Raw genomic sequence first — 14,711 nt, 5'->3', positions numbered from 1 at the left:
GAAGTGGCAAAATCATTGTTGGGTAAGGAGGAGCATAGGCACCAACTCAAATTCGTATTTGTATTTTATTCTATAAACTTCTAATATATTATGTTCAAAGACCTTAATGCCCCAAACCCAAGTGGCTGAGCCCAACAAATTAGGGGTGTTCTTCGGGTTATTTATTCGGGTTTCGGTTTATTCGGGTCGGGTTGTTCGGGTTTGAGCTCAAACAAATTGACCCAAGAACCGACCCAAATAAGTTCGGTTTGTTCGGTTTCGGGTTAAACGGTTCGGGTTAATTCGGGTTGGGTTTCGGGTTTAACAAATTAAAAAAAAATTATCCACCTTTAACAATATAAAAAAAACATATTCTAAGCCGTTATAAAACCGTAATATACAAACCATATTCAATAATAACTTATAATATTTAGCAAAACATGAAATTTATCATACAAGCATGGATTAGACGGGATGGAGTGTTGTAGTATGTGGATCAATATTTGTGTAGATTGAAGAAACATGCCCAATACATATTGGTTTAAATACTATACTATTTAAGTTTTTAAATTGAAGATACATTCTCAACATACTATATAGTAATTAATACATTGGGATCCAATGTGATTGACCAATATTAATTGGTGTATTGAGAACAGCTGAAGAAGAATAAAACTACCCTACAAGAATAAAGATACATACATCGATGTATCATACTTCGGGTTATTCGGGTCAACCCGAATAAGGGTATTTCAACCCAAATACCGACCCAGATATTTTATCTCGGGTTCGGGTTAAGAGTTTAATCGGTTTGGGTGAATTCGGATCGGGTTATTCGGGTCTCGGGCCGCTTCAGTTCAGGTTCCTTATTCGGGTACGGATAAAAAACACACCCCTACAACAAACACAAGTTCAATTTTGTTTTCACAAAATATCAATTAAGCCCAGATTGTTTAATTGTCTAACTACTTCATAGTTAGTTATTAACATAGTGATAAATTCTTGAGTTTAATTGGATCGTTATGAATATTAGACCAAAATGTGAGAGTATTCAAAATACCATTTCTTTTTTTATAATTTCAAACTATTTAACTTTATAGATTTTTTTACTGGTAAGGTAAGAGCTTTGAGCTATGACAACTATGCAAAGGTTTTCGTTAATCGCACCATATATTTTGTTATTATATTTGATGAAATTTGTTGCTTGCATTTCTATATGTGGTTTAATTAATGTAATTTCTTTTGACCCGACCCATTTTGGTTTGACCCGCTCTATGTTGACCATTTTTTGCACCCATTGACTAAAATTCCTAGATCCACCATGGTCGACCGACCCCGGCCTGACATCCCGGTAGGCCCGGTTTTTTTAAATTATATATATATTTTTTGAAAAAAAAATATGCATTCTTAATGTTTGAACCCAATTACTCAACTAATTTAACGCCCAAATCTTTTTTCGCCTTCGGCAAAAATTTTTTTTTCACAATTCGCGGAAACGACCTTGTTGGCTGAGTCGAGTACATCTGAGTTTTGACCAGGTAGAGTTGGAATCGGTTCCATGGGTTCAGTTCGGTTCCGGGTCCAGGTACACTTTCTCTAAGAAATTGATACCTGGCTCGTACCAGCGTGTCTGGTTCCGAGTCGGATCCGAAACTAGATTTTGTGCCCCCGCCTCTAAGTCAACTAACTCATAAGCTAGAGACGTTTTCATGACACAAAGAAACGTTTACACTCTTCATAATTAAGATTTAAAAAAAATGTTTACAGTTGTAAAAAACTACAAATTTCCATTTTCCAAAGTCATATTTTTCTAAGTTTAGAAAATCTTCCACCAAATACCAAGTCGTCATGTAGACAACATAATGAGGTAACAAATGACCAAATCAACCATGCATGTTTCTTCCTCTCCAACAAGTTAACGTATCCAAGTAATTGCAAGTACTTTGAATTTTATTTTTTTCTTAACCCCCTTTACCCAATTTTTAAAATCTTTACACCACCAATATTTTTAGTTATAAAAGGTACACATACATAAATTCCTAACCAAAACATACATATAAAAAAAGAGAGACATAATAAATGGAGGAAGTTGTTTCTTTGATCTTACATGGATGTATGTTAGTTAAAGGCCTTGAAGAATGCCTACCCAACATTGCAAACCAGCCCCATTTTCTTATGAGTGCATGTGATGAAATAAGTAGGGCTTTTGGTGATGTGAGTGCGCGTTTGAGCGTGCCCGTGCAGGACTATGGACAACGCCACCATGAGGCGCCACATGCAACGGATATGGTGCCACATGAGCTAGCTTTCCATCAACATGGTCATGGGATGGAGGCCATTGTTGGACAAGATTTGGGTGGTGGACAAAGCGTGGAGACAGATCATGTAGCTCGTTGTTCTACATTGAAACAAACGCGAAAAAGGTGACGAAAGATTAAAATTTTGAGACATGATAGAATATATTAGGTTACATTCATTTGTACATAAAACATGTTTTTATTTCTGTAGTGAAATGATCAGTTAATATAAGATGGAAATACTACTGTATTGAAATAGTCGTTTGTGAGGTAATGCAGATAGATCGAAATATTTGACAAGATTAAAAATCACAATTCTAAAGATAAGTAAACTGATGATTAGAGCTTTTGTTTAGTATAGATTAAACCTCTAGATTGTTGGTTATATGTTTTTCTTAATGCAGAAAACATGAAGCGGTTAGACGAACGTTTAGAGTGCGTACTGATGCTTCCAGAATGAGGAACACTGATGTTCCACCAGAAGATGGCTACACTTGGAGAAAATACGGTCAAAAAGAAATTCTAGGGTCAAAATTTCTAAGGTATGTATGACATGATTTTCGAATCCCTTATACCATCCACAACAGATTGGAACAAATGCCTTCCCTTCGACAATGCACGTTTAACCGACCTTCTCTCTTCTCCTCATCACGGGCGTCACTCCCTCTCACATCCTTAGGGGGGAAGGGGTGGTTCCACTTTCATCACCCACCACACCCAATGGTGGTGTGCCATGTCACCAAGTCCAAATCCATCACATTTGATGGAATTTGGTAGGGGTGGTGGTGTGGTGTGGTGTGGTGCGATAGGAATTTTTTGTGTCTGAAAACTCCCCCCCCCCCACGGCTCCCTCCCCTTCCAACGTTCATATTTTCTCGAAAACTCCCCCTCACAGCGTGATAGCCATGACGCACACCCCCCCATCACGCGTGATGGGGGACCGACGGCAGTGTGCGTGAGGCCATCACGCGTGATGGCTCCTCACCACGCACTAGCCCGGGTGCCCTTAGCCCGAGTCCAAAAAAATCATCACCGCCACTCTCTTTCTTCCACGTCCTCCCAAATCGTTTCTCTTCCTTGCACATCGTACTAATTAAGGGCCTCCACGTGCTGGTGCGCTAAAGATTGGCTTACTAAGTTTTTGAAAACAAAAACACCAAAGCATTAAACTCTTTCATCGTATAATCAAATTTTGGAACTAGGTTGGCACCGACCATAAGAGTTTTGTTATAAAAGAAAATATTAATTTATCCTTTACTTATACACTTTGACATCAACATTTTTCATTACCGGACTGATTGACTGAATCATATTTCAAATTTTACTTTTTTTTTTCTTTTAATTTTAATTTTAGTTATACACTTTGACATCAACATTTTTCACTACTTTAAACTCCATGTTATTTTCATCCAAAGCTTTATTAATATTGAAATCCCATACAAAAATAAAGTTGTGTTTTACTCTTTTTTAAATCACTATGCATTTCTACATTTCATTTTCAAATTATTTATCACGACGTCTAATTTTTGTAACCAACTCAACCTGTGAACTAGTAAGTTGGTTGGTTTAATGACCAATAAAATAATAAAAGCATTGGTGACTAATAAACTCATAAAAGAATTTAAGGTAACACTCGGTCAAAAATTATAATTCCACGATTGTCCACGATGTTTAGAAAGTGACAAACTTTTATGTGTTTTATCACTTAATTGTTACACTCATATTGAACGTTTCTTGGCATAAGTCTTGAAAGTCCACAGTTCCTATAATAATGCAACGCGTTAAAAATGACCTTTTATTAATTATTATTGTTTAACTTCAATGGTTTTGTAAATGAGGTGGACTGGTCTTCTAGCCACGACATAAGGTTAATGTTGTTTTTTGAATATTCAAACATTCAAATATTCATTGCATTTTAGATGTAACAATCTATTCAAGTATTCAACTCTAACATTAATTTTGGTATTTTTTGTTTAGAGGATATTACAGATGTACCCATCAGAAATTAAACAACTGTCCGGCCAAGAAACAAGTTCAAAGACTCGACAACGATCCCTACACTATCGAAGTAGCATATCGTGGTGATCATATGTGTACCATGTCCTCCATCGCCCCACCTCCACCATCGGAGGCTATGACCTCATGTTTCCCACTAGCTTCACAATGTCTTCCTCAGTTGTTATTCAAAGATGTCAAAGAGTTGGATATCAAAGAGTCATCCGGAGATCTTTATGATATTACACATAATTGCATGCGACCCTATAGAAACCAACCCGACATCGTTAATGGGTCGGGTTCGTCATCACTTGCAAACTATGTTGACCGTTCAAGAGTGACAAATTTAGTTGATACGCTATCTAGTCATGACAATTAGCCACAATAATAGTACACGTTTTATTTTTTCTTCTAGTGAAGAAATAAATGACGGCGGATAAAATAACAATTAATATCAGTCAAGTGTTTTTTTTATCTTTAGGATTGCCTCAGGTCTGTAAACCCTTTTGCCATAACTTATAATAAACTTTGTTCTACATTTCATTTTTTTATTGCTAACTTATAATTATTATTATTCTTTTTTATTTTTACATGTTGGTGTTTGATTAATAGTTTTGTTTTATGTTGATTTTTTAACTGTTACTTTTGGACATGGGCGGATACGAGAGTGTGAGAGGCTAAAAAAAGGCCAGACTCAAAACATGTCGAGGTTTTTTTTTGAACGATCAACAAAAATATATAAATATTAATTTAGCAAGAAGCTAGAACACCAATACATCTTATTAATAATACATGTCGGTTAAAGAAAATAACTAATGATGATAAAATAACATGAAACGACTTGTTGGAAAAAGAAAACTACTTATATTAGATAGTATATTAATGAATTGACTGATTCTTATTTACAACTATGATACTTGTCCAACAGTTTGAATGATAAAGAGTTACTTAAAATTCAAATCAAACAAAGGCTTTAAATGAAAAACCAAAATTTGAATGTCAAAAATATTTAGCATCTATATGAGGCTATAAGCTAATGAGCTATGGTGTAATAATCTGTGTTCCTGGTTGGGTTTATACTAAGTTTGTTAAATAAGAGTTTGTTTGGGCCTAGAAACTAGGGAGGCCTATCTGACTGCTTCCCATGAATCAATGATGTTGGATTCGTCTAATCTTTTGGATTATGTTTATACATATAGTCACAGCTCTACGCCATTAGGCGTTTTACGTAACGTAACGTTCAGTTAGCATTTCAAAGTTTTATATGTTCATTATTATAGATTAAACTTCTAGATTGTATGAAAAACTAATCAAACGAAATCCAAAGTTAAGAACAAGTGATTGACTAGGCTACTTTGTTGGTTATATGTTTTTGCTAATTCATAAACATGAAGCGGTTAGACGAACGTTTAGAGTACCTGTTGATGTTCCTATAACGAGGAACAATGAGGTTCCACCAAAAGATGGATAAAATTGGAGAAAATATGACCAAAAAGAAATTCTAGGGTCAAAATTTCCAAGGTATGTATGACGTGATTTTCGAAGCTCTTATACCATCCTGAAGAAACACTAAGTGACCCGGTACAGATTATAGATAATCTGGGGGTTAAGTAATGTTTCCCAAGAGAATGAGGTCCAACAGAGACGGTTGTTCTTCAGGGGACCTGCAAAACAAACACCGTAAGCTCGTCACTGAGAAGGGGGGGTTCCTCCTTGTGACCACCCTCCGGCGTGAGAATCAGACTAGATTGCTCTGAATATAAGTGTATATTAAGAGATTGCTAGATAACTGGATAGCAGATGATCTTACCATTCCAAGATGTTGGAGTATTTATAGCCGAAGGTAGGTTTCCTAGAAGGTACAGCCGGCTGAATAGTATTCCTGTTCTACCATCAGTGGACTATGCACAGGCCATACTGGTTGGTGGGTAGGTTACGTCCAACAGTGACAAAGTCGGCTGCACTATTCCACCAACTGTAGATTATGCACGTCCCACCTACTGTGGATTGTACGCAGGCCATGCTGGTTGGTGAATAGGTTATGGCCAACAGTAACACTATTCCACCAACTGTAGGCTGCGCATGTCCCACAGTAAGGGTTGGTGAGTAGGCAGCGGCTAATAGTGACAAACAGTACTAGAGGGTGCTCCTCCTCGCACTGTTGTCGGTGAGCTGTCACCCTGTGATTGACTCATGGGCTGTTCTGGTCAGATCGTCTGTCCTATCCATACCTTGGTAGGTATAGTACAAAAGATCTTTCAGAATCATACAGACTGGCTCATTTAGGCGGGATTGTTCCCGCCTTGCTCATTCCTTCATGTGACTACTGAAGTATCTAGTGTCTTGTGCGTGTAGCCCTGCTGTCTGCGGGTAGCCTTCCCTGATGGCTTGTATCCGCAACTGCGGGAACAGGCGGGGTACTTCACCATTGGGAGGCTTTCCCTGCGTGTACAGCTTGCGTACTGCGCGTAAGGTTCTATGAGCATGGTGGGTCCTGCGGGAGCAGATGGTCTTTGCGCAGACGTCCCTGTTCAAGGTGAGTCTTGCGGGACCAACTGGGCTCTGCTGGGACCTACCTCTTCAAGTCCCCCCAGTCCAATGTTCTTCTCATGAATGTTTAATAAAGTGAGGTGAACTTTTGGACTTTAAGCAAGGGGTTTTGAAAAGGGTTTTTAGTTTTAAGGTTCTCCGTGGGGATTCTTCCCGCGGGTTTCCTAATGTCACTTGCAAAAATTCCCGATTTTTTTTTTTTTTGCTTGATCTTTGGGTATGATGCGGGTAGGTATGTAACCTTCTCGCAAGTCAGGAGCGTTGAGTCTCACTTGTGTGGATTCTCCTTGAGGTTTTAGTGGTTTTGAACATAGTGATCAATTATGTTTAAACCACCAATTCCATCCTGGAGCCTCAAACAATGTAGTTCTCGACGTTCCCGCTATGCGGGGATGTTATTTCCGTTTCCGCAAGCATTGCCCAGAAGATCCTTCTTGGTTTCAATTCCCTGCGGAGCGCTAGGTATGTGAAGGGTTTTGCCTTAACACTGTACCCGCGCTCGTCTTATGGTTACTTTACTTTCAAGGTACCCCTGGCGTCAATTCCCTGCGGGTGCTAGGTATGTGAAGGGTTTTGCCTTAACACTGTACCCGCACCCGTCTTATAGTTACTTTGTTGCCGGGGTATTCTTGGCTTCAATTCCCTGCGGGTGCTAGGTATGTGAAGAGTTTTGCCTTAACACTGTACCCGCATCCGTCTTATGGTTACTTGGTTGCCAAGGTAAGGGGTATTTTCCCGCTTACTTTTGAATCTTTTTGAATTTTGAATTTTGAAATTCGAAAGGTTGGTAAGGATAAGGACAGTCCAAACATCTGAAACGTCGTGCGACGGTTTCTTCTGACTGTGTCAGGACGTGCAGGAAGTTATGGTGACGTGACAGTACATGGTCATTCCAGACGCTTTTTCAGGCGCGTGGGCGCGATTTTTCGGGCGCGTGGCCGTGAAATTACTGGCACGCGTCCTTTTGACAGCTGTTGCCAGGTTGCTTTTTGCCACGCGTCATAGTTTCATTGCACCCTCGATTTCTCTCTCCTCCGCATTAAATTCACCGCATTAATTGCGATTTGTATATAAAGGGGGAGAGGGTCCTTTGTAATTCACACCTTCACCCTTCTCTTCTTCTTCTTAGCGATTTCCGGCAAATACTCCCCTTTTCAGGCAAGCATTTTCCCGAAATCGCTCTTTCTGCAAGATGTCTTCACATGATCTCGAGTCTACCACCGATGACAGGAGTACTGCTGGCGAGTGCCAGTGTGCTCTGCCCGGCGATCAGTACCGGTATGTTGTTAGGAAGTTCATGCTCGATCCTCTCGAGCCTGAGTTTCCTGAACCCCATCAGACCGTGTACGATGCCCCCAGAGGCAAGATCGGGGTTTATGCAGCATTCTTTGTCTATGGGAATCTTAGGTTCCCCTTGACAAAGTTTGTTCACCGTGTCCTTGAGAGGCACGGTGTTCATTTGACCGAGCTGCACCCTATGGCGGTCGCCAAGATTCGCCACTTCGAGTGGGTGTGCCGGATTTTGGGCATCGAGCCCCATGTGGACCGCCTGATGACCTTCTATACTTGGAGGTGCATCCAGGGGTGGTACACCCTGACAACCCGTATTAAGGGTTTAAAGATTTGCGCGACCGAGCGCAGTCTCCGATCGTGGAAGCAGGAGTTCTTCTACATATCCGCCCGCGCCGTCCCCCTTGCCATGAAGTTTAAAAATGGCCAAGCAATTCCGAGCCTTCACGCCCCCAACTATCAGGAGGCGGAATGGTTCTCGAAGATATCCCTGGTCCAATCTCCGGTTTACCGGTTTGCGGAGTCCGGGATGGTGATGTTGGGGATGAGCCGGGTGTGGAAGGAGGCGTCTCAGGTTCCCATCCTTCTCGAATACGGTTTGAACTCTATTCCTTATGGTATGTCTTGTCTTTTTTACTGATACGAGTTTGTCTTCTAACTGTTTCTTTTCTTTCAGAGGGGAATAATTTGGAGTCGCTCCTGTACCCGCGGGAAGCTGACGGTCCCGCGCGGATGGGTACTCGTGCTCTAGACGAGGGCGAGTTGCCCATCCTGGAACAAACGGCGGATCGGTTTGTGGAGGTCTATCCGCTGGGCCACGAGATCCTGAGCCACCAACGGCCAGGTAAGGCGATATTCTACCCTCAATCCCTCAATGCTGTACCCGCTGCCAGAATTCATGACATCTCTTCTTCTGAGGAATCCGCAGATGGTCCTTCGCTGGTGCGGAAGAGGAAAGGTGCCGGCGGAAAGGGGAAGGCGAAGGTGGCCTCCACAGCCGATCCAGTGCTTCTATCTGACACTGAGTCAGATAGTGAAGAGGTGGCGGGGAACCCCGGTGGTGAGAAGACCACTGTTCCGGAGGCTACGACTGTTACCTCCGGAGAACCAATGACGACGACGGTGACCGGCATCAAGAGACCGGCTCCATCGGGTTCGTCCCCGCCCGTCCGTACGTTCAAGCTCAAGAAAACCCGTAAGTACAACTCTTAGCTTTTATCTTCGTAGTTTAATCTTCAAGTCTTTTTAACACTTTTCTTCTTTACGCAGGTGTGGATGTTGGCGCATTCCAGGGTGAGGGGCCGAGTACTACCTCCCCGCCAATGACGGTAGGCTTGGTCAGCCTACCTGAGGCGTCGACCCAGGCGCCTGCGCCTGCTTCCGCTGGTTCAGTTGCTCATTCTGAGCCGACTGTTCCAGCCGAGATGACGTCACCGCCGGCTGTGAGTGCAATTTTTACAGCATCCTTCACAGAGCCGGCGGTTACTTTTGCCGCGGATTCTGCGGCAGCGACCGCGGCGGCGACCACGGCGGCTGCTACCATGCCCCCGGCAACGACGGCCGGACCCTCAGGTACGCGTGGGGCTTCTCGCATCTTCCCGCCACCTTCCCATCTGCCTGACCTCTTGGATGGATTTCCATTGGGTTCAGGTGATGGGTTCGGCGGCTATCGGCCTGTAATTGACCCTACAGGTGCGTAGGGTTCCTTTGGCCCTTTTTCACTTATATATTTTATCATCTTTTCCTAACTGCTTTTTGTTTTCTGCAGTTTCGGATTCCAATGAAGTGTATGTTCCGCGATGGAACATACGCCGAGGAACAACCCTTCGTACCCCTGTGGAGTGCGTGGAATGGGCTCGCCACGCTGCTCCCCATGGTGCGTTGGGGGAAGCCATGGCTAGCTACCAGGAGGGTAGTGTAACACCCCGACCAAAGGCGGGTTATACATTGGGGCGCCACATATTGTTTCATTACTCGTGACACTATTGGGTGTCAATATTTAATAAATACATTCATTCGCGCACGCGCAGGGTAAACACAGATAACATAAAACATCATAAATCAATATATTATAATCATAATATTCGAGCAGCAAAAACTTGTCTTGATACATTTTAATCTAGGTCCAAAATAAAGAAAACTTCCTATGTGTCCACAAGCTCCAGAACAGCTACTGCAAACCTGAACATGTGTTAAAATAAACGTCAAACACTTGCGTGTTGGTGAGAAATCAAGTTTAATACAATACATAGATAACAATAAATCTGCGCGCAACACGTGTATGTCTGGTGTTTAACAAGGGTGCAATCAGATTGTGATCAAGCCTAAATAGATCATAGCTCATAGTTCATAGTTCAATCCGTGCTCCCAATTGAGCACAAAAACGAGAAAACATCTGTGCAAGTGTAAACAAAGAAAACCGTAAACGATAGGTCTCCCGTGTTCATCTAATGGATCCATGAAAACTGCGGAATAGGCCGAACAAAGCGGTTAATGATACACACATACAAATAAACAGCCAAGTAAACGTCCTCAACACATGGGATACTGCGCGACTAAAGCTCATAAACAAGTTTAAGACTCTAAGTTTGTATGAACACATGAACATCCCAAAACATTAAAAGCAAAAAGGGATTAGGTACGAGATTACTCACTTGATAAACGATGCGGTGTAAGATAAAGCAAGAACCAACTTTAAACAAGCACAAGTTAACCTATAAACAAGATTATTGTTTTAATGATTGGTTTTAAGTCTTGATATAAGTTAGCATAATTAAATTATTATATATATATATATATTACCGGAAAAGCAGGACAGAACAGGGAGGAAGACGAGGCAGAGAGGGAGGCGGCAGAGAGCAAGGAAAACAGGAGAGATTAAGTGTTTGTGTGTGTAGTGTTAGGAAAAAAACATTATTATTTATAGAGAAACCCTAGGAGACACAATCCCTAAAAAAAAGGGAAAAGATCTCCAAAAAGTAAAAGATTCCAAAAGCAAAAGATATCAAAAGATATGGCAGCAGGGAAAAAGAGAAAAAGGCTGACAGGGAACAGTAAAAAGCATGGGCGGATCAGAAAAAGGTACTGGTCAAGCATGGAAAAAGCAGATCTCAAAAGATAATGTCAGTCACTTTTTCTGCCAACCAATGGGGTTGGTGCGCATGCTGCGCCGAAAGTAACTTTTCAGACATAAAGCAGATTAGGTCAACAGCACAAAAGATAAGACAACACAAAAGCAACGGCTACATTAAACAGAAGAAAACTCAAAGGGTTTAGCGCGAGAAGGCAGACACAGAAGGTCAAGAGAGCGCGAGCGCGAAGGCAGACAGAACCAACCTTAACGCGTCGCGGAAAGAACTACATTTCTAAGCGCGCCGCGGGAAGAATCACATTTCTTAGCGCGCCGCGGGAGGAACTAAAATTCCTAGCGCGCCGCGGGAAGAACTATAATTCTTCGCGCGTCGAGGGATGAACTACGATTCTTAGCGCGCTGCGAGAAGAATTCATCTCGCGTATCGCTGGAACAGGTGGTCTTCACGCAGGCTTCCTTGTAAGGGGTCTGGCGCGTGGAGCTGCGCAGACAACCTTAGGCGGGAAGGAACAAAGGACAAGCAAAGAGTTAGAAGAAAAAGAGGGAAACAAGGCGTAAGGGCGGGACGGCGACAAGAGGGAAAAGAAGGCGGAAAGAGAGAAGGAGAGGGACGGGACGGCGGAAAGAAAGAGAGAGAAAGAGGCGGGAAGGAAAATATATATTATTATTAAAAGTAAAATATAAGTATAAATAAATATTAAATCATAAAAGAAAGAGATCGGGTCAGAGAAACGGGTACCTGGGTCGGGTCGGATCGGGCAGATGTCACAGTCTCCCCTACTTTAAGAAATTTCGTCCCGAAATTTATCTCGAAGTAGGTTGCGCAGAGAACAGGTGCGGGTACTTGATCTTCATCTGATCTTCCCTTTCCCATGTAAACTCGGCTCCGCGCTTGGACTCCCAGCGAACTTTAACAATAGGGATACGACTGCGCTTGGTTTGCTTTACCTCGCGATCCATAATCTCAACAGGCTTCTCAACGAAATGCATAGATTCATCAACTTGAACTTCATCAAGTGGGATGTGAAGGTTCTCGTCAGCTAAACACTTCTTAAGATTGGATACATGGAACGTTGGATGCACATTACTGAGCGCGGGCGGCAGGTCAAGTCTGTAGGCAACTTTTCCCACACGCGCGAGAATCTTGAATGGACCAACATAACGAGGAGCAAGCTTACCCTTCTTCCCAAAGCGGACAACACCCTTCCAGGGCGACACTTTGAGGAGAACAAGATCACCAACTTGAAATTCGAGAGGCTTCCGCCTACGATCTGCGTAACTCTTCTGTCGGCTTCTGGCAGTCAGCAGATGATCACGGATCTTGGCGATTTTATCGGTTGTCTCTTGAACAAGTTCGGGTCCTGTGATTTGAGCTTCTCCCACTTCGCTCCAACAAATCGGGGAGCGGCACTTACGACCGTAAAGTGCTTCAAATGGGGCCATACCGATACTGGAATGATAGCTGTTATTATAAGAGAACTCAATCAAAGGCAGGTGTGAATCCCAATTACCTCCAAAATCAAGAACACAAGATCGGAGCATATCCTCAAGAGTTTGAATAGTTCGCTCAGACTGACCGTCAGTCTGGGGATGATATGCCGTACTCATGTCCAAGCGAGTTCCTAGCGCAGATTGGAGAGATTTCCAAAAGCGAGATATAAAACGGCCATCGCGATCGGATATGATGCTCAAAGGAGTACCATGGCGGCAGACAATTTCCTTGACATAAAGCTGCGCGAGTTGCTCAACACGGTAGTTTTCACGAATGGGCAGAAAGTGAGCAGACTTAGTCAAACGATCCACTATTACCCAAATGCTATCATGTTTGCTAGCTGTCAAAGGTAACTTGGTAATAAAGTCCATCGCTACACATTCCCATTTCCACGTAGGAATTTCTGGTTGTTCGAGCAAACCAGATGGGCGTTGGTGTTCAGCTTTCACTTTAGAACAAGTCAGACATTTAGCTACGAACACAGCGATATCCTTTTTCATACCGGGCCACCAATAAGTAATGCGCAAATCCTTGTACATCTTATCAGGGCCGGGATGAATAGAATACCGAGATTTATGCGCTTCACACAGGATATCAGCGCGAAGATTCTCATCAAAGGGAATCCAGATGCGATTAAGATAGCAGAGAATTCCACTCAGATTAGGGACAAAATGCGCTTCCGCGCCACACGCTAACTCGGCGCGAAGGCTACCATTACTGATGGATGCGCGCTGCGCGTCACGAATACGCGATTCAAGGTTGCTTTGAATCGGCGCAAAGTGAAGATGCGTGCGCGGCAAGATACAGTTAAGCTGGCAGGGTTTTCGGCTGAGCGCATCGGCTACCACATTAGCCTTACCAGGATGATACCGGATCTCACAATCGTAATCGCTGATGAGTTCGTTCCATCGGCGTTGCCTCATGTTAAGTTCCTTTTGATCAAAGATATGCTGAAGGCTTTTATGGTCAGTGTAAAGGATACACTTAGTACCATAAAGGTAGTGTCTCCAGATCTTCAAGGCAAAAACAACTGCACCAAGTTCGAGATCGTGAGTTGTATAATTCTTTTCGTGAACCTTGAGTTGCCTTGATGCGTAAGCGATAACCTTGCCTCGTTGCATAAGAACACAACCGAGACCTTGGTTGGAGGCATCGCAGTACACGACAAAATCATCATTACCCTCAGGTAGCGCAAGAACAGGAGCTTCACACAACAAACGCTTGAGCGATAGAAAGGCTTCTTCTTGCTTCGAGCCCCAAATATACGGTTTACCTTTGTGCGTTAGAGCTGTTAAAGGCAAAGCGATCTTCGAGAAGTTCGAAATGAAACGCCGGTAATAACCAGCTAAGCCCAGAAAGGAACGGATCTCAGAAGGAGAGGATGGCGTAATCCAGTTCTTGATTGCTTCAATTTTGGATGGGTCGACATGAATACCCATCTTGTTCACAACATGGCCAAGAAACTGTACTTCATCAGACCAAAATTCACACTTGGAAAGCTTAGCATAGAGCTGCTCGGTTCGAAGCTTTTGCAACACCAACCTTAACGCGTCGCGGAAAGAACTACATTTCTAAGCGCGCCGCGGGAAGAATCACATTTCTTAGCGCGCCACGGGAGGAACTAAAATTCCTAGCGCGCCGCGGGAAGAACTATAATTCTTCGCGCGTCGAGGGATGAACTACGATTCTTAGCGCGCTGCGAGAAGAATTCATCTCGCGTATCGCTGGAACAGGTGGTCTTCACGCAGGCTTCCTTGTAAGGGGTCTGGCGCGTGGAGCTGCGCAAACAACCTTAGGCGGGAAGGAACAAAGGACAAGCAAAGAGTTAGAAGAAAAAGAGGGAAACAAGGCGTAAGGGCGGGACGGCGACAAGAGGGAAAAGAAGGCGGAAAGAGAGAAGGAGAGGGACGGGACGGCGGAAAGAAAGAGAGAGAAAGAGGCGGGAAGGAAAATATATATTATTATTAAAAGTAAAATATAAGTATAAATAAATATTAAATCATAAAAGAAAGAGATC

The 14,711-nt window shown here is 42.9% G+C and overlaps 1 protein-coding gene across 1 annotated transcript; it reads left to right on the top strand.

Annotated features, from left to right (window-relative positions):
• Positions 1-2,058: 2,058 nt before the first annotated feature.
• LOC143620686 (WRKY transcription factor 55-like) lies at positions 2,059-4,650 on the top strand. The gene is made up of 3 exons (XM_077092324.1): positions 2,059-2,402; positions 2,681-2,818; positions 4,254-4,650. The coding sequence occupies exons 1-3, from the start codon at positions 2,059-2,061 to the stop codon at positions 4,648-4,650; spliced, it is 879 nt and encodes a 292-aa protein (XP_076948439.1).
• Positions 4,651-14,711: the final 10,061 nt, after the last annotated feature.

Source organism: Bidens hawaiensis, unplaced genomic scaffold (genome assembly GCF_021521415.1).
Source record: "Bidens hawaiensis isolate Kalapana, Puna unplaced genomic scaffold, B.hawaiensis_p1.1 tig00002631_1, whole genome shotgun sequence".
Classification (NCBI taxonomy): Eukaryota; Viridiplantae; Streptophyta; class Magnoliopsida; order Asterales; family Asteraceae; genus Bidens; species Bidens hawaiensis.
This window is presented reverse-complemented; position numbering and strand designations above follow the sequence as displayed.